We start from the raw sequence: 25610 nt of genomic DNA on the forward strand, positions 1-25610 counted from the left end.
TGGATAGCTAAAAATAAGACCCAACCAAATTCTGCCTACAAGAGATTCACTTCAGTTTTTAAGGACACACCTAGGCTCAAAAATGAAGGAATGGAAAAAGATACTCCATGCAAGTGGAAACCAAAAGAAAGCAGAGGTGGCTATACTTATATCAGAAAAAAAATAGACTTTATGCTAAAAATGGTAATAAGAGACAAAGAAGGTCGTTCTATAACGATAAAGTGTTCATTCATCAAGGAGATACAACAGTCATAAATATATATGCACCCAACATCAGAGAACCTAAATATATTAAGCAAATACTAAGAGATATAAAGGGAGAAATAGGCAACAATGCAATAATAGGAGAGGGTTTCAGTACTCCACATCCAACAGTGGATAGATCATCCTGACAGAAAATCAACAAGGAAACATTGGACTTGGACCAAATGGACCTAACCGACATACAGAACATTCCATACAACAGCAGCAGAATACACATTCTTCTCTAGTACATATGGAACATTTTCTAGGATAGATCACATGTTAGGCTAACCTCCAGGGAATGCCTTGCTTTAATTAAGAGAGCATCCAGATTATATTTTATTTAAACAAAAGGTTCTGCAATTGAAAAAAATTGGACTGTTAAATATTTTATACAAAGTGTATGTATAACCTGTAAGCAAATGATAAAGAATAATAATAAATGCACATCTGTGTGCCCCCTACCCAGCTTAAGAAAGAGAATTTCTTTAGTTATTTTTTTAACTCTTGTTTCCTGATTTAAATGTAACATATATTCACTATAGAAAAATTTCAAGATCCAGAAGGCAGAAAACAAAAATCAACACGATCCAATTACCTTCCTGCTAATATTCTGGTAATAGTACTTCCCTACTTATTCGAGATGTATATTATTTTTCTGAAATTGAGATCCTATTATACAAATTGTCTCTTTTTTTCCATCATGACCATTTTCCTTAGAACACCTAATTTCTTAATATCCTCTCATCCCCAAGATTCCAAGAAAATAATCCTTAAATATGCTCATTTTTGAGTTGAGAGTTGTTTTTCCAAATGGAAATCAGAAGTAGAAGCAGGAATTGATAGATGGGGGAAATCTTTCTCATCTTGCTTCTACCTGAAACATAAACTAAATGAAGAGGTTGATTAAGTGCATCCTGTGTGTCTGGCAAAGGACAGTATCTGGAGAGTAAATGTTGATTGATGATTTAGTCTCATGAGGCTGACAGCGTCTCTGGAGATAAGAGGGAAAACAAAAGCCAACACTTCCATGATAAACAAAAATACCCAAGAAGCCTTCTTTACAGCCCAAACCAAGTTCTGTGTCCAGGATGGATTCTCAACACATACCAAAAGTACTTGTTGCCGGTGCCTTGTCATTGCATCTTATTTAATCATTATTTATCCAAAGGATAAATAAGGCACATCTGAGTGCTTTGATGGAGGCAATGAAGAAGCCAGCATGGGTATTGCTCTCAAGGAGTCAACAATCTACTGGGGCAGGTAGGGCTTGTAGACCTATGGAGTCATTACTCCATACCATGTAGCTCCCTGAGCACAGCAGGTGCTCAAGAACACAGTGATAAGAGAAACAGAGAGCTTTACTACTGGAAGAATCTCAGTGTGGAAAGAGATATCAGAGCAAGGCCCCTTTCTTAGGGCCTTTCCCTAAGGAAAAAATGGTCTCTTCTCCTATGTCTACCACCATCTACCTTCATTCCTACCAAGACTCTCTCCCATCTCTCTGAAGGAAACAAAGCCTTATTTAAATTATGTTTTTGGGCACAACCATTAACTGTGGACCAAACAGCAATTCCAGAGAACTGCAATATCCAGTGGGCTGCCCTCTGTCCCCATGACCCATCCCTGAAGCCTGGATCTCCCTTTCTCCATGCCTTGAGCTATAGGAAAACTTCAAGGCAGGCAATGAGGTCATGTGATGACTGGATATATATCAAACATAGGCAGTGCTGGAATCTGGGGATTTTTCCAGGCTGACCTTATTTAATGTGTCTCACAGCCATTGATCACCTGGCACACTGTGGTGCAATAGAGGACAGGACAAAACACAAAAGCGCTGACACATGCATTTGCCTCCTGCAAATGGGAAGAATGTGTGACCTAAGTTCCCTCCTCAGATATCTCATAAAAATAGGTTCGCCTCTCACTCAGCCACAACCAATGCCCTGTAACCTCACTTCAAATTTGGCTGTGAGGTGTCAGGTTGCTGACATTCACCTGACTGTCACACATCCCCATCCTTTGTCACATCCTCCTTGTTTAGTTTTTTCAACAGTGTTTTCCTCCCTGTCTATCCCTAATTTTTAGAGCTGGTAGATGAAATAAGACCTTCTCTGTTCCCACTTTTAAAATATCAAGTGTAAAGGAACACTCTCTCTGAATTAAAAACCTCCATGTTGAACCAGTTGAAGATTGGTTCAACTTCAACTAAGTTGAAGATCACCCTTACTCCTTCCTTTTGCCCTTTCCTCTCTACCTTCTTTCTCCTGTAATTCCTCTCCACCCAGCTCACCCCACTCTCTCCTCTCTTTCCACGTTACAATCATCCCTCTTCTCAGTTCTGATCCCTCTATTCCCTATCTCTTTTCCTTCCATGGTTAAGAGTATAAGAGAGGCACCCAGGGCACAAAATTTAAGAAATCTTGAATGACCCTGAGAGTGACTGTCCCTAGCCGCCTCTCTTGCCTCACCCTAGACCTGTTCCCATTTTTTCATCCCCGTATTTCTATCTTTACACCATTCAAATAAGTATTTTTCCTCCTCTCCTTACCTACTCCTTTGCTCTTTTGACCACCTGGTAGAATGTTTACTTTTTATATACATAACAACTACATTATGTAGAATACCAATTCAGGTATTGTATTAAAAGCCAATGTAACAATAACATACACAAGACAGAAATGTGCATTCATCTTTCTTATAATATCCAAAGGTAAACAGTCCAAAACTGACATGGCAGCTCCATAGGTCTTAGGGCCCTTCTCACCCATGACTCCATGATCTTCAGGACCTGACTTCCATCTCAAGGTCTAAAGTGGATGCTTCACCTTCCTCCACCACCTCCACTTCCCAGGAAAAGGAAGAGAAGAAGGGAAGGGGAGGGCTTGCTCCTTTCTTCTTAAGGGCATGACTCAGAAGTTAGAAATGTGGCTTCCACTCATCCTCTTGGCCAGGACTTAGTTATGTCACCTCACCGACTTGCAAGGAGGCTAGGAAATGTTTTGTGTTTTGTTTTTTTGTTTTTTTTTTTACTCCTTAACCATGTGCCTAGCTAAAACTTCCATTACTGTAAAACCAGGAAAGAACAAATATTTGGGGATTAACTAGCAATCCTTTTCACATTGATATTCTACTCAGGAATACTATCTTTCCTTGCTCAAAATAGTAGGGAAAGGAAAATAATAGCAATCCTTCTTTTCTTATTTTCTAAACAGGACTGGTTGCATGTAAATGTTTTCTTAATGTTTATTTTATTTTTGAGAGAAGAGAGAGAGAAAGAGCGTGAGCAGGGGAGGGGCAAAGAGAGACAGGGAGACACAGAAGCCAAAACAGGCTCCAGGCTCCTAGCTGTCAACACAGAGCCTGACCTAGGGCTTGAACCCACAAATCAAATGACCTGAGCCAAAGTCACCACTCAGCTGACTGAGCCATCCCAACACCCCAGAACTGGTTGCATTTTTAGATGCATTTTAGATTCAGTTTAGATTCATAGAATCCTATAAGTGAAATGTATGGCAGAATAGTGATGATGATGATGATGATGATGATGATGGAAGTAACACCAACCTTTCACTTTCTAAGTGCAAGACACTACAGAAGCTTTTTTATTAAGTCTTATATATTAACCTACCTTATCCTTACAACAGCCCTGTGTGGTATACATATTATCATCCATATCTTACAGATGGGGTAACTGAGTCACAGAGAAGTTGTAGTGACATGCCCAAAGTCACACAACAGTAAGGGATGGATCAAGATTCAAAGCCAGTTAGTCTAGCTCTAGAGAAAAATAATATAAGTAGACATTCTTCCTAAGTAGAAACATAGGAATATGTTGCACTGTTTCAGGAGGACTCATCTTATAGAGCACTATGCTGAGCTCCGAGGAACTGGGGGTCATTCCCACTGTATTCTATACAAAAGGTGCTCCCTAGTGACCTCATGTGGCCATCTGGGTCATGCCCTCCCTCCTTTCCTAAGAAATCTAGATGCTCTTCTTAATTCCATTCAGTATCCTCCTACTGCTCCACAGTTCTCCTAACCTCTCTTGGGGAAGTGAAGCCCTTTCTGAACAGTTCCTCAAAGCACAAAAGTTAAAAGGGATGTTAGAAGCCACTAATCCAGTAGTTCCTAAACTTGTCTTCTTGTCAGAGTCACCCACAGAACATTATAGTCATGCAAATTCCCAAGTGTCACCCCAAGAGATTCTCATTCAGAAAGTCAGGGGAAATCTATATTTTTGATAAGGACACCCAACCTCCCCAGTGCTGAGGAAACCCATCTGAAGTCTCTATTGGGAAATATTCATAGACCGCTTCCCTCCGAATCCAGTATTTGAGTCTCCTCTACAGTATCCCTACCGAATGGACACTCAGCCTGTGCAAGGAGCTCACATTACACCTCAGGTTAATAGCAGCTCCCATGCATTGAGCACCAACTATATGCCAAACATCCTTTTGCCCATTTATTCCTCACAACCCTGTCAGGAGGTATAATTCCTTCCCATTTTAAAAATGGCAAAACTGAGGAGTTCCTTGTGGCTCAGTCGGTTAAGCGTCCAACTTCAGCTCAGGTCATGATCTCGTGGTTTGTGAGTTCAGGCCCCACACTGGGCTCTCTGCTGTCAGCACAGAGCCCGCTTTGGACCCTCTATCCCCCTTTCTCTCTGCCCCTCCTCATTTGCTCTCGCTGTCTCTCTCTCTCAAAAATAAATAAAAACATTACAAAATAGTTTTAAAAAATGACAAAACTGAGGGACGCCTGGGTGGCTCAGCCAGTTGTGTGCCTGTCTCTTGCTTTTGGTTCACAGTTCATGAGATCAAGCCCCACATCAGACCCCATGCTGACAGCAAGGAACCTGCTTGAGATTCTCTCTCCCTCTCTCTCTGCCCCATCCTCATTTGTGCATGCATGTGCATGCACACTCTTTCTCTCTCAAAACAAATAAACTTTTTTTAAAAAATGACAACACTGAGACTCAAAGATGTCAAGAAATTGCCCAATTCATAGACCTGGTAAGTGGCCCAGGTGGACCTTAAATCAGGTCGATTTGAACCAAAATCCCTGGTTTGTTTCAATATGTCACGTCTCTTTCCAGCAGAATGCCTTGCAGCCTTATCCCCCAACATGTTTTTTTTAAGAACCAATTTGTTGTTTTAATTATTTTATAATTTTAAGTAATCTCTATTCCCAATGTGGGGAGCAAACCCACCACCCAAAGTGAAGATTCATATGCCCTACCGACTGAGCCAGCCAGGCACCCCATTCCCCAGCATGGTTTGACATGAGGAATGCCACACTCTCCACCAAGACCAGGTCAGCACATGCAGGGAGTTTGAATAAATGCTTTGAAGACACAGAAATAAAGACAAACATTCATGCATGCACCAAAGACATGTAAGAGAAAGCTCACAACAGTGCTGTTCACAGCAGATAAAAACCAGGTGCCCCCTGCAGTGAGAGATCAAATGAAAAATTTGTGATCTATTTACTCAACCAAACATACACAGCACTCAAAACAACAACCTACAGCAACATGCAAAAACAATTATAGCAATATAATTTTAAGTCAAAAAAACCTAAAATACAAGATGTATTTTTAGAAATGCAATGTATTTTTAGATGCAACAAAACTACATAAAAAGATAGGAGTGATGGACATAGGAATCAGGATGATCACAACCTCAGAAGGAGGGATGGGTGGGGTGAGGGGTGGAAATATGGTTAAATGTAGGTTATTGTGATGGCCCTAGCTTTTGCTTTAGGTTCTTATTACATTAGAAGGAAGGGAAGGAGGGAGGGAGGGAGGGAAGGGAAGGAAGGACCATTTAAGGATGAGTTGATGAGTGTGTCAGAGTTCAATTATTTTGATTATTCTAATTCTGTGCACCCTAAGGTCCAATTTAAAGAAAACATTGGCAGGGCACCTGGGTAGTTCAGTCAGTTGAGCATCCATGACCCAGGTCATGATCCCAGGGTTGTGGGATAGAGCCCTGTGCCAGCTCTGTGCTGAGCATGGAGCCTACTTAAGAATCTCTCTCTCTCCCTCTCCCTCTCAAATAAGAAAGAAAGAAAGAAAGAAAGAAAGAAAGAAAGAAAGAAAGAAAGAAAATAAAGAAAAAATTGGCTAACAGATGCATAAATGGCTTAGTATCCTTGCATTATCAGATCTTGGAAGGAAGGATTCAATTCTCTTTTCCAAGTTTTGATGCTCAGGTCTGTGCCCAGAGTACCTTCTGCCTCTTCTGGAAAATACCTGAAACTGAATACACTGATCCCTGCAAGCAGGTGGCAGGCTGTGTAAGAGGGCCTGCCAGAATAGGATCATGGCCAAGTGGGGTGTGATTCCAGCAGACAGATCCTCAAAAATATGATACCTCCTACACAGAGATGCACATGCACACGCACGCACACACACAGGTGCACACACACAGGTGCGCACACACACACACACACACACACACCTGCTGCTGCTGACTATGGAAAAAATTATTTCTTTCTTATGTGGAAAAGGGTTTAAGCTCCACAGAGAGGAGATAAAGCATAAGGGGTGGCTAAGAAGAATACAAGTAGTTTGCTGACTTTCTCATTTTGCCTGAGCTTCCCTGCATATTGGGCAAAAGAAGCTCACCTCCCTGGACTCTGAGCTTAGTAGTTCTCCAACACACAGTTACCAGCTTCTGAGACTCTGCCAGGGATAAATGTCCACAAGATGGAGAACGTGAGCTGCAAAGAGCTTTGAACTCAGTAGAGGGGCTGTGCCTGCCTGGATGCTCAGTTTGTCCTATGGTTGATAGTTGCTGGCCTGTGGGTGAAACAAGAGAGAGCTCAATACTAACGACCATTTACAAGGACCCCCGGTGCATGGAGCCCTAGCCCATGGGGGTTCCCCAGGTTCCTGGTAAGAGAGGCACCAGAACACTGCTCTCTGCTTTGTGGCATTCCCATTATGTACCAGTAACGGAGGTGTTGGCACAGATGTGGTACTTAGGTATCTCTGGAACGGAAAACACCCTCTGCTTCTCTCCTCTCCCCAACCCTGACCAAGTGGCAGGAAAGGTTGAAATTTAGAGTTAAAAAAAGTCCTCTATGCCAAGGCATTTTTCCATCTATGGAGTTAAAAGCCCTGAATGAATCTCCACAGTCCCTTTCTGAACCACAACTCCTGGTTGGGGATCCATGTGAAAAAGGCAGCTGCAGGATGTGGAAAACCTATCAACTTGGGGCTACACTTATGGGGACTGAATCTCAGCTCCATCTGCCACCTGCTCAATCTTGATTAGCTTATTGTCCCTGATCTTCACCCCCACCACTGATAGAATATGAAGAAAAGTAGCCTTCTCCAGAGGATTATTGAGCAAGGTTAAATTAGATAACATGCAAAAGAGCCTGGCACATGGTGGTCATAATAAAAGTTCATTCATTCATTATCTATCTGTGTCTCTCCCAGAAAATATCTAATAAAGAAGCTAGAGAAGACAAGGTAGCAAGAATCTAGTATCATGGAGAGTTGCCCACCTGACCTTATAGAGATTCTCCCTTATTGGAAGCTCCCTTATTGGAACTTCACCAATTTGACCCCATGGGGTGCTAGGACAATGGAAGACACCATTTGGGGGTTTTCTCAGGAAACAAGAGGGGCATTCCCTCTCAAATGTTCCCCTCTCTGTAAAGAGAACTTTCCTACTATTCTTCCTTTCTAATCTTATACTCTAATAAACTTTTGCCTGGTGCTCAAAAAAAAAAAGCCGGGGGGGGGGGGAGAAGAGTTGGTGTTTGGAGGCACCTTCCTGAGTAAAGCCTTCCCTGCCCCCCATCTTCCTCCTCACCTCTGGGCAGACAGAGTTGGTCACCCTCTTCTCCAGACCTACAGCACATTCAGTCCATATTATCCACTACAATGACCCCCCATATTGAGCACTCAATATATACCAGGCACTGCACTGGGATGAGCACTTCCCATGCCTTATTTCATTTACTCCTCACAATAACCCAATGAAGGAGGAAAGTGAAGGTTAGCAAAGTGAATTAATATATCAAGTTGCAAAAATAAAAAATGGCAGAGCTAGAATTCAGACCTGTGTCTGTTTTTACTGTCTCCCTTACATCCCATCACGGCTCTTATCACATTATATATATATATATGTCTTAGCCATGCCTAGTAGGCTGTCAGCTCTTCAGAGGCAGGAACTGTGGCTCTTTTATCTGTTTATCCCCAGCACCTACCACAGCGCCTGGCTAAGAACGAATGCATGAAGGAAGGAACCATCTTCTCCAAAAACCCAAGGGAAGAGGACAGCACCATTGTTCCTCCTAGGCCACTATGACTCATAATCTCTATCCCCATCCAAGCTTTGCAGCATGAGGAGAGGGCAGGTGGCTGCATATACAGGCTGCACCTTCCCTGTAGTGCTTTTCTCACTCACATTAAGAGCCCAGAGCTTAGCCATGGGAGTAGTGCCAAGCCTTTCAGTGGAAGAGAGATGTTGCTGGATCTTTAATGTTAGGAAAACCATCCCATCTTTGCATTTCACAACTTCCTGCAGCATTAAATCCTTATAGGATTTATTCTGGGTATTTTTTTCAAATCCATTGAACTCAGCTGTTCTCTTGTTTCACATTCGTTACTACAGTTTATAGATTATTTCCTTAGTGACCCAAAATGAAACTGCCATTGAATCCCCACATGAGGTTCAGCTCAAACTTTCAGACTCAAAGTAGTATATTGGTTTAGAGTACGGAATCTGAAGTCACATATTCCTAGGTTCAAATTCCAACCTTCTATGTGAGCTTTTTTTTTTTAAGTTTTTATTTATTTTTGAGACAGAGAGAGACAGAGCATGAGCAGGGAAGGGGCAGAGAGAGAGGGAGACACAGAATCTGAAGCAAGCTCCAGGCTCTGAGCTGTCAGCACAGAGCCCGACACGGGGCTTGAACTCAGACTGTAAGATCATGACCTGAGCCGAAGTCAGACGCTCAACCGACTGAGCCACCCAGGTGCCCCCTATGTGAGCTTTTTAAAATTTTTTAACGTTTATTTATTATTGAGAGACAGAGAGAGACAGGGCATGAGCATGGGAGGGGCAGAGAGAGAGAGAGACAAAATCTGAAGCCGTCAGCACAGAGCCTGACACGGGACTCTCGAACTCAAGAACCCCAATTTCATGACCTGAGCCAAAGCTGGACATTTAAGAGACTGAGCCACCCAGGCGCCCCCATGTGAGCTTTTTAAAACTCTGATCCTGTTTCCACTTCTGTAAAATGAATACAACAAAAACTATCTTATAGAATTACTAGTTAGATTAAATGAGAATATATGGGGCGCCTGGGTGGCTCAGTTGGTTAAGCCTCAGACTTTGGCTCAAGTCATGATTTCCCAGTTGGTGAGTTGAAGCCCCGCATTGGGCTCTGTGCTGACAGCTCAGAGCCTGGAACTTGCTTCGGATTCTGTGTCTCCCTCTCTCTCTGCACAAACTCCCTGACCACTCCTCTAAAACTTTAACCTGCTACAAATCCTGACCACATACAGAGATATCAGAGCCATTCCCATGCCTCATTAAGCATGAAGGTAACCAAAAATCCTTAGATTTTTTTTTTAAATCTGAAACATAAAAGAAAATAAATAAATAGCAAAACTGACCCTAACAAAGCAGAGATCATTCAGGAACAGGAAAGAAATTTTAAAACAGAGAGATTTGAGAAGATACCACTTCCATAATACAAAGGTATAAAAAGGCATTGACCATGGTGGTTCCTCAAAAGATTAAAAATAGAATTACCGTATGATTCAGCAATTTCACTTCTGGATATTTACCCTAAAGAATTCAAAGCATTGTCTCAAAGAGATATTTGTCCACCCATGTTCACAGCAGCATTCTTCACAAAAGCCAAAAGGTGGAAGCAACCCAAGTGTCCATCAATGGTTTCTGGAAATGTGGTATGCACCCCTATGTTTATTGCAACATTATTTACAATAGCCAAAGTATGGAAACAGCAGTGTCCATTGATAAATGAATGAATAAAGAAGTTGTGGTATACACACACACACACACACACACACACACACAGTGGAATATTAGTTAGCCATTAAAAAAGAATGAAATCTTGCCATTTGCAACAACATGGATGGGGCTACAGAGTAGAATGCTAAGTGAAATAAGCCAGTCAGAGAAAGACAAGACATGATTTCTCTCATATGTGGAATTTAAGAAAGAAAACAAACAAGCAAAGGAAAAAGAGAGAGAGAGAGAAACCAGGAAACAGACGCTTAACTATAGAAAACAACTGATGGTTATCAGAGGGGAGATGGTTCGGGGATGGGTGAAACTGGTGATGGGGAATAAAAGCACAGTGAGTAATGTATATAATTGTTGAATGGCTATATTGTACATCTTAAACTAATATAACACTGTATGCTAACTATACTGGAATTAAAATTAAAAACTTAATTTTTAAAAAAAGATTAACAAAAAAAATTGGAAAAAAAGAAAAGAAAATGTGGCACATGCATACAATGGAATATTATTTGGCCTTTAAAAGAAAGGAGAGTCTGGGATGCCTGGGTGGCTCAGTCGGTTGAGTGTCCGACTTCAGCTTAGGTCATGATCTCATGGTTTGTGAGTTCGAGCCCCGCATCAGGCTCTGTGCTGAAAGCTCAGAGCCTGGAGCCTACTTTGGATTCTGTGTCTCCCTTTCTCTCTGTCCCTCCCCCACTCACGGTCTGTCTCTTTTTCTTTCTCAAAAATAAATAAAAACATTTAGAAAATAAAAGGGAGAGTCTGAACCTGCTACAACATGGATGAGCCTTGAAGATATTATGGTAAGTGAAATAAGCCAGTAACAAAAACATACTCTATGATTCCACTCCAATGAGCTACCTAGAATAGTCAGATTCAGAGTCTGAGGCTGGGGTGGCAGGAAATAAGGGGTTACTATTTGATGGGTACAGTTTCTCTTTTGAAGATAAAAAGAGTTCTGGAGATTGGTTTCATAACAATGTGAATTCAGTTAACATTACCAAACTACACACTTAAAAATCGTTAAGGTGGGGGGCGCCTGGGTGGCTCAGTTGGTTGAGAGTCCAACTCTTGATTTTGGCTCATGTCGTGATCTCATGGTTCATGAGTTTGAGCCCTGTGTCTGGCTCCGTGCTGACAGTGCAGAGCCTGCTTGGGATTCTCTCTCTCTCCCTCTCTCTCTGCCCCTCCCCAACTTGTGTGCACACTCTCTAACTCTAAATAAATAAACTTAAAAAAAATTAAGGGACGCCTGGGTGGCTCAGTCGGTTAAGCCTCAAACTTTTGATTTCAACTCAGGTCATGATCTCACGGTTTTGTGAGTTTGAGCACCACATGGGCTCTGCACTGACAGCGGAGCCTGCTTGAGATTCTCCCTCTTTCTCTGCCCTTCCCCCTCTCACACTCTCTCTGTCTTTCTCAAAATAAATAAATAAGCTTTAAGCAAAGTCATTAAGGTTTGGGGAGCCTGGCTGGCTCAGTCAGTAGAACATCCAACTCTTTATCCCAGGGTAATAATGAATTCAAGGTGTAGAGATCAATGAAATAAATAAAACTTAAAAAGCTGTTAAGGTGGTGACTTTCATATTGTGTATATTTTATCACAATTTAAACATTTTGATTAAGAAAAAAATAATTCTTAGAAATTGAAAGGAATTTTGCTAAAACTTTTCAAAAATGTTTTTATTTATCTTTGAGAAAGAGCATGAGCAGAGACAGAGGGAGACAGAGAATCCAAAGCAGGCTCTGTGCTGACAGCAGTGAACCTGATGCGGGGCTCGAACTCACAAAGCATGAGATCATGACCTGAGCTGAGATTCAACACTCAACCAACTAAGCCACCCAGGCACCCTTTGCTAAAACTTTTAAACGTAATGTGAGGGCTTAAAGATGAGGTTGAGGAACTGTCCTACTTCACAGAACAAGTAGACAATGAGATGTAAAATGTGAGGTTTTTTTTTTAAAGAGCAAAAAGGGGGCACCAGGGTGGCTCAGTTGGTTGATCCTCCAACTCTTGATTTCAGCTCAGGTCATGATCTCACATGTGTAGGATAGAGCCCCATGTTGAGCTCTACACTGAGTGTGGAGCCTGCTTGGGATTCTCTCTCTCCCTGTCTCTCTGCTCCTGCCCTGCTCGCATGATCTCTCTCTCTCTTAAAAATAAATAAATAAACATTAAAAAATAAAAACAGCAAAAGTAACACGGATGCCTGACTAGCCAGATGGTAGAGCATGTGACTCTTGATCTCAGGGTCATGCGTTCAAGCCTCATGTTGGGCTTGGAGCCTATTTAATAAATAGGTAAACTCACCTTTATTTAATAATTTTAAAAAAAGGAACAATCCAGAAAGCGCAACATCTCATTCCTTGGGAATTTCAGAAAATAATAGTGATAATTAAGGGGAGGAAAAAAAAGGAAAATGAAGAGAATTTCCCAGAGAGGAAAAGTGACACACATCTTCAAACTAAAAGGGTCTGCTGAGTACCCAGCACAATAGATGTAAAAAGGTGTACAATTATATAAAGTAACATAAAACTTCAGAAAACTATGGATCAAGAAAAGATCCTAAAAGTTGCCAAAGAAAAATAAATAATGAAACAGCCCACTTCCAAAGCTGAGGAATTAGTCTGGCAACAGACCTTCGGTTAGCAACACCTTGAATTAGCAATACTACCTCCTGTTAGTGTACCAGAAGACAATTCAGTAATGTCTTTAAGCTTATAGGAAATCATCTTCATTGTGAATCCCAAACCAAGCTGAAATCAAGTAAGAACAGAATAAGGACATTTTCAGATATGCAAAGACTCAGAAAGTCCACCTCCCATGCCCCCCTTTTAAGAAGTTTGTTGGGGGGTGACTGGCTGGCTCAATCAGTAGGGCATGTGACTCTTGGTCTAGGGGTTATGGGTTTAAGACCCACATTGGGTGTAGAGATTACTTAAAAATAAAAAATAATTTTTAAGAGGTTATTTGAGTGCATTTTCAAGTGACTTCCTCAAATACTTTCCATGAAGAGTAAACCAAGAAAAGTATGCCAAATTCATGAGGGAGCAAACTGAGAAAGAGGAAGGTATAAACCACAGGGAATACTGAACCCACATAGGAATAAGGCTAAAGGGAAATGTCAGGGTTATGGCCATGCAGCAAGCCCAGAAAGCAACATGGTCAGATTAAAGCAGGAAACTAAAGCCCTAGAGCAGAGAGGTTTGTGAGATCATAGAGAAGAAAACTTGGAAAGTAAGTCTTGAGCAAATGATGAAGCCCTGGAGTTAAATCTTTAATTTAATCTTTAAGCAATTAGAGGAGTGCCTGCGTGGCTCATTTGGTTAAACATCCAACTCTTGGTTTCACCTTAGGTCTTGACCTCACAGTTCATGGGTTCGAGCCCCCTGTACAGCTCTGCACAACCTGCTTGGATTCTCTCCCTCTCTCTCTGCCTCTCCCCACCCCCACCCCCACTTCTCTCATAAATAAATAAATAAATAAATAAATAAACAAACATTTAAGACAAAAACACATTCGCATCAGACGAGGAAATGATTGAAAGGAATTAGAAAGGAATTAGAGCGCCTGGGTGGCTCAGTCTGTTAAGCGTCTGACTTCAGCTCAGGTCATGATCTCACAGTTTGTGAGTTCAAGCCCTGCATTGGGCTCTGTGCTGACAGCTCAGAGCCTGGAGTCTACTTCAGATTCTGTGTCTCATTCTCTCTCTGCCCCTCCCCCACTTGTGCTCTGTCTCTCTCTGTCTCTCAAAATAAATAAAAATGTAAAAAAAAAATTTTAAAGAAAGGAATTAAATGGTTTCCAAGAGAAAAGAAAAGTGAAGACATTGACAATATAAAAGATACAAAGAAGAAGGTATGTATCTCTTCTTCCAATAAACAAATTGAAAGGCAATCAGAAACTTCAGAGAAAACAATAAATACATACAATGGCAAAGTACAGATTAAAACAATGCCTGATTTTAGCAATGGAGCTTTTATTTTTAAAAAGAATAAAATGTTTTAACTTGGTGATACAAGTCTTTGAAAATAAATTGTAAAGAATCATAACTTACTATTTAGCCCTGCACATAAGCTGTGTTTGCTTAATGATAGCAGTTTAAATCCTGGAGGCTTGGGAAGGTGTTCACATTTTAGAATAAACCTGTAAAAATTACAGAAGATGATAATTACACATTATATAACTATGATAACATTTAAAATGTGATTTCTATTCGTTGGAAAACTTTGAAAATAAAAGTATACCTGACAATACCCCAGTAGCAACAAACATGTCAAGTACCCCGATCTTGGTTCCTGATACCACTTGCCAATAAAAGGAACCAGGACTTCTTGAAGAAATTACTAATTCCAAGAGGACAGAATCAACAAGATAACCCCAGAGCTAGAATCCTAAAATCCTAGTTCCAGAAAGAAAGAAGTGTTCAAAACAAAACAAAGGATGTCAAAGAGGGATAAATGTTCAGTGGATAAACCCAACAAACACTACCTTAGTGAGGTGATCCAGGTTAATTAACATCATCAGTGATAAGTCTTACTTATAACACAACCTGTTGATATGATGTGTTGATAATGAAACTTTACCTCCATGGTCTTACTTTCAAAAAACACAGAACCTTGGTCTAACCAAGGGAAAAACATCAGCCAAATCCAAATTGAAGGACATTTTACAAAATACCTGACCAGTACTCCTTAAGCCTATCAAGGTAATCAAAAACAAAGAAAGTCTGAAAATTTTTCATAGTCTTAAGAAGCCTAAGGAAGCATAACACTTAAATGTAATGTGATATTTTGGATTGGGTCCTGGGAAAATACAAATAAAGTATGGATTTTAGTTGATAATAATATACCAACATTGGTTCATAGTTGTGACAAATGTAAAAATGTTAATAGTAACCTGGGTGTGGGTATACAATAATTCTCTACACTATTTATGCAACTCCTCTGTAAATATAAAATAATTCTAAAACAAAATGTTTATTTTTAAAAAGTATATCTGATAGAGGTTGGGAGATAAAGAGGGAAAAGAAGTGAAAGGAAGGGTGGGGTGCTAATAAATGATGGTAAGATAAAAGCTTATCTTTCTTATTCTTAATCTTTCTGAAGGATAACTTGAAAGTAACAATAGCAACAATGTATTTAATGATTATGGCTTATGGATAAGTGAAATGAATGACAGCAATGTCACAAGGGGTGAGAGGGAGAAATTGGGAATACCGTTTTTAAAGTACCTACACTGCACGTGAACCAGGAATGTCATCATTTGAAGATGGATTAAGTTTAGTTAAAAATATATACTGTTAACTCTAAGACAACAACTTAAAAGATTTTAAAGAAGAATTTTTTTATAGTTGTGCCAAGAAAGGAGATAAATGGAATTACACAAATTGCTCATTTAAAACCAGAGAATGCCGAAGGAAGAGGCACTTGGCAATGAATAAAATACAATTGCAAACATGACTGACATTAATCCAAATATATCAATAATCACTCTAAATATGAATGGCTTAATAAGCCAATTAAAAGAGATTGTCAGAGTGGATTTTTTTTAAAAAAGACAACTACATGTTGTCTACAAAAACCCATTTTATTTTTTTTCCTTTTTTTTTCAATATATGAAATTTATTGTCAAATTCGTTTCCATACAACACCCAGTGCTCATCCCAAAAGGTGCCCTCCTCAATACCCATCACCCACCCTCCCCTCCCTCCCACCCCCCATCAACCCTCAGTTTGTTCTCAGTTTTTAAGAGTCTCTTATGCTTTGGTTCTCTCCCACTCTAACCTCTTTTTTTTTTTTTCTGCTTCCTTCCCCTCCCCCATGGGTTTCTATTAAGTACAAAAACCCATTTTAAATATAAAGACACCAACAGGTTAAAAGTAAGGGAATGGAGAAAGTTATTCCATGCTAACACTGATCAAAAGAAAGCTGGAATAGCTATTTTAATTTCAGACAAAGAGGACTTCAGAAAAGAAAATTATCACTAATAAAGGGGGCACTACACAATGAAAAGGAGTCAATTCTCAAAAAAAATGTGTTTGCATCTAAAAAACGGTGTCAAAAGACACAAAGCAAAAACAGAACAAAACAGAGAAAAAGATGAATCCACGATTATGGTTGGAGACTTCAAAACCCTCTGTCACTAACTGATACATCTAGCATGCCAAAAACCAATAAAGATATAGTTGACTTGAAGAGCACTATCAATCAACTCGATCTGATTGTTATACTCCATCCAACAACAAAATACACATTCTTCTCAAGTTCACCTGAAACATTCCCCAAGATAGATGATAAAACACACCTTAGCAAATTTAAAAGAATAGAAATCACACAAGGTATGTCATTTTAAATTAGTAGTAGTAGTAGTTATTTGAAGGGCGCCTGGGTGGCTCACTCAGTTAAGCGTCCAACTTTGGCTCAGGTCATGATCTCATCGTTTGTGAGTTCGAGCTCTGTGCTGACAGCTCAAAGCCTGGAGCCTGCTTCAGATTCTGTGTCTCCCTCTCTCTCTGCTCCTCCCCCACTCATGCTGTCTCTGTCTCTCAGAAATAAATAAACGTTAAAAAAAATTTAAACAGGGGCGCCTGGGTGGCGCAGTCGGTTAAGCGTCCGACTTCAGCCAGGTCACGATCTCGCGGTCCGGGAGTTCGAGCCCCGCATCAGGCTCTGGGCTGATGGCTCAGAGCCTGGAGCCTGTTTCCGATTCTGCGTCTCCCTCTCTCTCTGCCCCTCCCCCGTTCATGCTCTGTCTCTCTCTGTCCCAAAAATAAATAAACGTTGAAAAAAAAAATTAAAAAAAAAAATTTAAACAGTATTAGTTATTTGAACATAAATAGCCCTAGAATGAAGAAAATTGATCTTTTTCCTATTACCTTTTAATGGACACATTCCTTAAAGAATATCTATTTTTCTTCACTTTTTTTTAGTTTTTTATTTTATTCTAGTACAGTTAACATACAGTGCTATATTAGTTTCAAGTGTAAAATATAGTGATTATTTTCCTTTACTGTTATTATTTGCTCAACAATATGCTTTCTGTTATCCTCTGCCTGGCTAATGCCTAAGCATTGTTCACTCAAAACTTAAAAATTAAAAACTTTAATATAGTATGACAAAAGCATAAAGTTAATAATTGAAAAAATCTGTAGAAAATAATAAAATATTTATGACAGAAGAGATTAATGTCCTTAATATATAAAGAGATTTTATAAATCAATAAGAAAAAATGAGTAAATTTATTCTTGGCTCTTAGCCCACACAGCAACCAGAATAGTATCTTTAAATTCCAAGTCTGACCATGTCACTCCCCTACTTAAAGTTCTTCAATGGCTTCATATTGCTCTTAAAACAGAGTCCAAAACCCTTAACATAGCCCACATGATCTTGTCCTTACCTACCTCTCTAGACATTTCTCCCATCATCCTTCTCCTCAACCTCTGTAGCTCTAGTCAGGCTAGTCTTTTTCCAGCTCCTTTTTTGTACATGCTGATCTCTCTTCCTAGAGTCACACTATCACTCCCTTCATTTGACTGATGCTCACTCTTTCTTCAGATATCAGCTTAAATATCATTTCTCAGGGAAGTCTTCTGTCATCAATTCCAGATCATTTTGGATCCTCTATAATATGTGCTATTAATAACCTTTGAGAAAACAGATGAAATCGTGTTTCTGAATCCTCAGAGCTCAGAAGCAGGCCCTGAGAAAGGTAAAACTTCCCAGGAATGTGAGGCTCAAGGGAAAGCTACCATTGGCTTCTGGAACCTTCTTATCTATGACAGTCATGGATGGTGAGGAAGCCCAAGAGAAAGTTGTGATGAGATCTTCACCAAGCTATTAGTCCTTAAGTTTTTTGAATAGACAACTTAGGGAACATAATGAAATCTATGGGACTTCTCCCCAGAAAAAAATGTATATAAGTAAAACTTCTGACAATGTTTTCAAAGGTTCACAATTCCCTAAAGTCTATCTATTCACCTCAGTCTAAGAACCCCAATAGTAGGCCTAATGAGAATCTCATACACACAAACACACCAGTTCCTTGCCTTTATTCATTTAATCATTACTCATTGAGTATCTACAGACTTCAGTAATAATAACACTTTATAAATGAAATTTGATTTATGGTTTAAAAAAAAGAAAAATTTTCGTGTACATTTTCATGTACATTTTGGCCGTTAGCCAAAAAGAAGCTGAAATCCAGGAGTAAAACACACCCTTTTAACATTAGGCCTGGCCCTTTCCCTCCATATTGACCAATGGCCAGTGGTAATAGGACTTGTGCCTAGTGATAGCCACCTGATGAACACCAGGGTCATCATAGGAGGACCAAAAGCCAAATCATCATAGGAGGACCAGAGCCAAAATCTCAGCCCCCAATTCCCAGGGTGCCCAGTCCTATGCTCTCCTCTTCCAGATAGTGATGTCACTGCGAATGGAAGGTCCCAACAGAAGGCCTCCCCTGGTGTTTACATGAGGTAACCAGAGCTTCTCATCTCCCTGCTCACAGAGCATAATAGTTAACATTCTTTATGTTTTTAATATATGTCAGGCACCATTTAAGGCTATTTACATGAATTAACTTACTAAATCCTCAGAATACCACCAGAGAGTAGGTACTATTATTATCTCTATTTTGTGAACACTTAGGGAAGGTTAAGTAACTTGCTCAAGGTTATACAACTAACAATTTTCAGAGCCCAGATTTGAACTCTGGAGCCTGTACTCTTAATTAAGCCACCAGTCTGCCTTTCCTGAGCCAACTGTTCCTACCTTTTGTGGGTCAAGTGCACGCTAGAGAGTGTAATTAAAGCTCTGGACCCTCTCCCTGGGAAAATGCGGGTAAGCAGAATTTTGCAAAATAATTCAGGACTTCAAGGACTCTCATGGCCCATCGTCTATGAACCTCAATACATACTGGAGGGAGCTGTCCGGGACCAAAACAGAAGCTGCGCCAGCACCGCAGGACTTCGCCCCTGCAAACACGGGAGGAGAGCTGAGCTGCGTGGTATGACGGGGATGCTCGCTCACTGAGAATCAGGAAGAGTGAGCTCCTGGGACCGCAATGCCCTGGGAACGCAGCAGACGCTGAGCCTCCGAAGTCCGGTAGCTGAACCAGATACACACGGACCACCAGCTGGACTGAAATCTTGTATCTCTGCCAGCACCCTGGAGTCACAAGACGAGGGATTCTGGGCGGACGGGATCTCAGAACTCCGGTCCCGGGCGCGGGGAGACAGTATCGCTGTTCCTGGTGCTGAAACGCCGCGGTTGCGAAGGGGAACCGCCGCCTGCCTGCCCACCCCCCACCGCGTCCCCGGTACCGCGCCGCAACCTCTGTGAGAGCTGTCCAGTGCTGAACCCGGATGCGGCTGGGCCCGCGGGGCTAGACCCGAGCCTGCCGCACCCAGCGGAGCCCGGACCGAGCTTTTGGGAGCGCTGACGCAGAGCGCTGGAAGGCGAGAAGCAGTGGGCTCCACGCCGGGCATGGACCAGCAGAGACTGGACTCCTACCAGTGGGGAGCTAGCTTCAATGAGCACGTCCTTCATAAGGTAAGATCTCCGGCAGTCCCCTGCCCCCATCCCAAAGCTGGGAGAGGGCGCCATCAGCAAGAGTTCTCTCCACTCCCCTGACTTGGCTTTGGGACTTAAAGAGAAACCAGTCCATATCTGTGAGCCTGGGAGCCCCTTCTGTTGGATCCTGTTTGCTGCTCAAAACAGGCTTGCGTAAACACTGGGGGAGGGGCCGACGCCTCAGATTGTCAGGATCTCTGTTCATTTATTTAAGTCACCTGTGTCCCTTTCTCACTCACTTCCTCCTGCCTCAGATCCATTTGAACTCCTGTGTACCCTGAGCACCCTTGCCCGTCCGTGACCCTTCTGGTTGGCTGTTTGTCCTCTCACCCTTCTTTCACAAGCTCCGGCCCTGTTATGTCTGGGAGTTGTGGTCACAGACCTGAATTCCTGGCCAACTTGGGTGAAATCACACATAGAAATGATCTACAGCAGGAACTAGACTCCCTCCTGTCTCCAGAAAGCTGCCCTCCGGCCACAACTTGCTCTTAGCCCACCGGAAAGCATTTGCTTGTTTCAAAGCTGTAACTCATCCCTTGCCTCCCTCATTCAAATTTCTTATGCAACTCAATCCCCAATAATGTAGGTTTCCTCTCAGAGTGATCGCTGGGGAAACGTAGCAGCCTCTCTCTAGGCAAGTCTTTTAATCCAAAATCCATCACCTCGAAAGAATCAGAGCCTATATTTGCCACAAGTCATTATTGCCTCATCCTTTTCTCTGCCTTCCTCACTGAGCCCTTATATTTCCTACTTTGCTAATACCAATTTATCTCTTAGTCCCCTGACTAATGTCCTATACTCGGAGGTTATAGGTCCTACACTCGGAGATTATTTAAATCAAAATATCACTTTAAAAATTTCATGAATGTGGGGCACTGGCTGGCTCAGTCAGGAGAGCATGTGACTCTTGATCTCAAGGTCATGAGTTTGAGCCCTACATTGTGTGTAGAGATTAAGTAAATAAATAAATTTTAAATAAACAAATAATAAAAATTCCATGAATGCAAGCTCTGAAATAATCCAATCCACTCTATTCCCCTGTTACACAGTTTATATTTGAGGAAACTAAAGTCCGGAGAGATAAAGTGACTTGTGCAAGAAAATAAGGTGGCAAATGGCAGAGCTTGTACTAAAAGCCAGGAGCCATGACTCCAAGTCTAATACCCTTTTCTCTGTACAAGTGTGGTCCACAGGCCAGCAGCACTGGCCTTACTTGGGAGCTTGTTAAAAATGGGAAATCTCAGGCCCCACCCAAGACCTACTATTTGAATTTGTATTTTAAAACAATCCTTAGGAAATAAATATGCACACTAAAGTTTCAGACGAATGGGCTTGCATCACACTGGATATTTACTTTTTTTCATGTTTATTTATTCTTGAGAGAAAGAGACAGAGTGTGAGCAAGGGAGGGGCAGAAAGAGAGAGAGACAGAATCTGAAGCAGGCTCCAGGCTCTGAGCTATCAGCGCAGAGCCTGATACAGTGCTCGAACTCACAAACCACAAAATCATGACCTGAGTGAAAGTCAGACGCTTAACCAACTGAGCCACCCAGGTGCCCCCACACTGGCTATTTCTGACACAAGTGAAGGAAAATCAACTAACAGAAGTGCATCTGTAAATTTAAATAGTCCACGTGACTTCTCCCTCCAGATCCCTGAACCCCTAAACGTATAGAGAAAGAGAGAAATATATAACAACTACCCCAGCCAGGAAGTTTTAAAACAGTTACAATCTGAAATAAACTAGAGTAAGATGTAATTCTTTGAGGTTGTGAATCTAGCTTCAGTAGAATGTGCGTTCAAGCAAAGGCATATAATTACAAATCAATTACAGTAGCATCCTGGTAATTAGATATATGAGTCTCTCCAAGTTTAAAACATCTTATAAAGATGTAAATACTCATGTTGGTGCTTTAAGATTTGGAAGTCAAAGTTGTCAAATTATTGATTAGTGTGACTTTTTCCACTTCAATTACCCACATATGAAATATAGGATGTAGCCCACAAGAACTTCACTTCCTTTGGGTTTATTTACCACCGAATTGGGAGAGAGTCTGTTCTGACAACTTCCAATATATTTGAAGACAAATGTCTACTTAGTACTTGTGAATGCTTGGTTTCTTCAGCTTGATTGTGAGCATCTTGACAGCAGATGCTGCACTCAAACCTTCCGGTAACCGACAGAGTAATGTATGTATAGAAAGTTTCCTTTTCATATAATGCTGATCACCTCCTCCTAACGTGATTTTATTATTGTGAATGTTTTTTTAATGTGATCCACCTAAGAACCTTTATGTAAAAGGGCAGGGAATAAACATACTTGTATTATGCTTAGGTTTGCTATATAATAGAGTCCAAGAAATTCTTGTTGATTCATTAGAACATATTGGCCATGGGAAGCAGAGTTCCCCTCCAACATTAGTTGCCAGAAACAATAATTTTTAAGATCAAGTTTTTATTGAAGTATAACAAACACAAGAAAACCTCAAATCATATGTGTACATCCTGATGCATTATCACAAAGTGAGCCCCTCTGTGCAACCACTACCAAGATTAAAAGACAGAACCTTGCCAGCTTCCCAGGAATCCCACACACGCACCTTTCCACATACTGTCCCTTTGCCTCCCCAGAAGTTACCTTTACAGAGGGGAAAGTATCATTTAATGTTTTGACAGGACTTCCAGATTTTATGTAGGATAGTTTTTAAAACTTGCTAGAGAAGACACATTGCTGTATGGTGGATAGAAACCCCAGGCTTGAAATCAAACAGACCTTGATATGACTTTGAATGACATCTGTGAGCCTCACTTTTCTTATCTATAAAATGGGAATAATAATACCTGGTTTATTGTCTTTTGAAGGAAGATGTTAGATAATATAATGTAAATACGTAGATGTAAATATGTATTTCTCTGGCATGGTGGTTGTTTTTAGGGCACATATCTCGGTCTCCAGAGCAACTTCAGTAGGTGTCATGTGGAGTGTCACCTAAAATAATGAATCTTTGTAAGAAGAATGGCAGTTCTATAAACAGAAACACACACACACACACACACACACACACACACACACATTCTTCATGAGCACAGTCCCATGGGATTAAGCTCACACACCCACCTCACTCACTCATCAAGGCTTCCATGTGAACACCCCAACCCTGATTTTCTAGGTTGAATATTTCCTTTCTCTGGGAGGTGAAGCATGGGGCACAATAAAACCTCTCATTAAAATTCACTTATATGGAAAACATATGCCAAATATCATCAGCCTTGGATGGTACCTGCACTTTAGCTAGTCCCAAGAGTTAGAGGGTGACCCAGATGAGCCTGAGTAACTCTTAGAATATTCCTGGAGTGTGGGCTGGAAGCTGGGAACTGCTTGGAAACATTGAGTTCATCCATCACATGCTTGGAGTTTTTAAATAGAGTTGCTATTATTCTCAGAAATCTGAATATTTGATGCAACTAAATAATTTAAAACATGTGAACAACCTTGCCTCTCTTTCACTGAGAGACCTCCTAGCCCTCTCTTGCTACCGGTATAGTCTTGAGAGCGGTCGAGAGCAATGGTGAGGCTTGGAAACTCAGGAACAGCCCACGGATTGCATTCTTGCTGTGCCAGGGCCTTAACATGAACTCTAGCAAAATGAAGCACGGAGCTTTGCCCCAGATGCTAGTGAATCAGGACAAAGAGACTCACTTCCTAATTCGCCACCACCAGCACTCTGATGCACACCCACATGCTAACCTTGTTCCAGGAGGGGCAAATAGTTGCTAAGCCAAAGTCACTCTCCTCTGTAGCATCTCAGAAAGACCATTGACCAAGGGGGAAGAAAGATGTGAATGTCCATCCATTCATCCAGGACTTAGTCCTTGTTGGAAAAAAAATGGAACTATCAGGGAAATAAGGACAAAACGTCTGTGTCTTACAAGGGATTTCCATTCCCTCTGACTCTGCTCTAACACTTCTAGCTGAGTGAGAAAGCCAAGAGGTCATCTCCAGTACCCCCCTCCTCACTTGTACTTTTCCTTCACATTTCTTGTCTACTGTTCATCCTGTGATTCCACACCCTTTATCCTTATCCTTCTCTTTTTTTTTTTTTTCACTTAAACAATGTTTATGGTAAAAGAATCTGATTCCACAGGAAAACCTGTACCCATAGGTGAGGAGATTTTACTTTCAAAATGAGTCCATTGTACCTCAATGAGGTAGTGTCGATGGTGGTAGGGGGAGGGGTTCTTTAAAAAAAAAAAAAAAAAGTAAAACCAAAGCCAGAGCACTAGCTCCAGCCCTGCCCAATTTCCATCCTCAGCTCAGGAACAAACAAACAAGCCAGTAAAAGTTAACTGTTCCCTGTTAGAATGTTTCCATTTGCCTGTTTTCCTCTCTTGCTGGCTCTGGCCGCTTTCAGATAAATAAATGAAGTGTGTGTTACGTCACTGAGGATCTCTGGCGGGTCTGAGACTCCCTTGACCAATTTGTCTGTCCTGCCCAGATCCCAGAGCAGGCAGCTGGCTTGGGGAGTGGTGCTGGCTGGTTCTCTTGGACAACCTCAGCAGGAAATGATGGTGACTCAGTCCAATATCTCAAAGCCACTTTCCAAACTCTTCCGGCCTCCCTCCCCAAGTACTCCTCCCTCTAATTTGGGCTTCCTGGTGTCTTTTGTGAGAAAATATCTAGGACTCACCAGTGTTGGTCCACTAAGAGTTTTTTCCTAGAAGCTGTTCTGGGGAGTGGCTTTGACTTCCTTCATTTTGTGGGCAGGAAACCCAGATTTGCTGGAAGTAAACAGCCAGAGGTGAGCACCAGGCTGGGGAACTGTTAAACAGGAAATCTGCAGTGGCTCTAAAAGAATCCCAGTGTGCTCCTTGCTTCTGGCCTCCCGTTCTCAGGCAAGAGAAGCAGTCCCTGGAGACGGCAAGTGAGAATGGAGCCCACGGCTCCTTTGCCAACTTGCACAGCATTCAAGTAATGTGCTTCTCCAGTCCGCAGTGGCCCTGGACCAGCCTCCCACCGGCCAACCAGAGGAGGTTTTCTGGGGCCAAGTGAGAGCTCCAAGCCAACAGCCAACAACAGATCTGGAAATCTTAACCCTTAACTAACTGTACCAGTCAAAACCTCCCCAGACCTCACCCTGCTCCTCGAGGTAACAAGGTCCTATGAAAATAATCGTTTACACAGGCAGAACTCAAGAATCCCCTAACAGATGATTCCTATCTCACTGACCCTGATGCCAAAGTCTGCTCCCTCCCTCCATATTTGTATTTCTGCTTAGTGGCAGACAGTTTTGATCCATCCACATGAGGGTGCTATCGAATGCTTTGTGTTTCTGAAAATGGGATACTTTTTTAATGTTTATTTATTTTTGAGAGAGAGGAAGGTGGGCAGAGAGAGAGGGAGACAGAAAATCCAAAGAAGGCTCCAGGCTCTGAGCTGTCACCACAGAGCCTGACTCAGGGCTCGAACCCACAAGCTGCGAGATGTGGGAGCGGAAGTCGGATGCTCAACCGACAGCCACCCAGGCGCCCCTGCAGATGGCATACTTTTAAGGGTCTTGAACAACTAGTCCTCTGCCCCTGGCTGCCACCAACACACACACACACACACACACACACACACACACACACACACACCTCCTTTCACAAGGTATAGGCAGGGCCAGTGATAATGTGTTCTTGGTCTCTATCCCTCCTCCTCTTTTGTTGTTAAGGGCCTTTTAAAGGCAAAGCAAACCTTTCCCCTCCCCTTCCTCCTCCTGCCCCCCTCCTCCTCCC

The 25610-nt window shown here is 41.6% G+C and overlaps 1 protein-coding gene and 1 long non-coding RNA gene across 3 annotated transcripts in view; one reads left to right on the top strand and one right to left on the bottom strand.

Moving 5' to 3' along the window:
• Nucleotides 1–6694: 6694 nt before the first annotated feature.
• LOC111557778 lies at nt 6695–19308 on the bottom strand. The gene is made up of 3 exons (XR_002738079.2): nt 19180–19308; nt 14318–14406; nt 6695–7048 (listed from the first exon to the last, which is right to left on the bottom strand). It is a non-coding gene; the product is annotated as an uncharacterized LOC111557778 (long non-coding RNA).
• Nucleotides 19309–19622: 314 nt separating this feature from the next.
• RAB37 (RAB37, member RAS oncogene family) overlaps nt 19623–25610 on the top strand; it is a 55902-nt gene continuing 49914 nt past the window's right edge. For both annotated transcript variants that reach the window (XM_019818214.3, XM_045045049.1), the window contains exon 1: nt 19623–19814. In XM_019818214.3, the coding sequence (XP_019673773.1) occupies nt 19749–19814 (66 nt within the window). In that variant the 5' untranslated portion in view covers nt 19623–19748. The remainder of the gene's footprint in view (nt 19815–25610) is intronic.

Source organism: Felis catus, chromosome E1 (genome assembly GCF_018350175.1).
Source record: "Felis catus isolate Fca126 chromosome E1, F.catus_Fca126_mat1.0, whole genome shotgun sequence".
Taxonomy (NCBI): Eukaryota; Metazoa; Chordata; class Mammalia; order Carnivora; family Felidae; genus Felis; species Felis catus.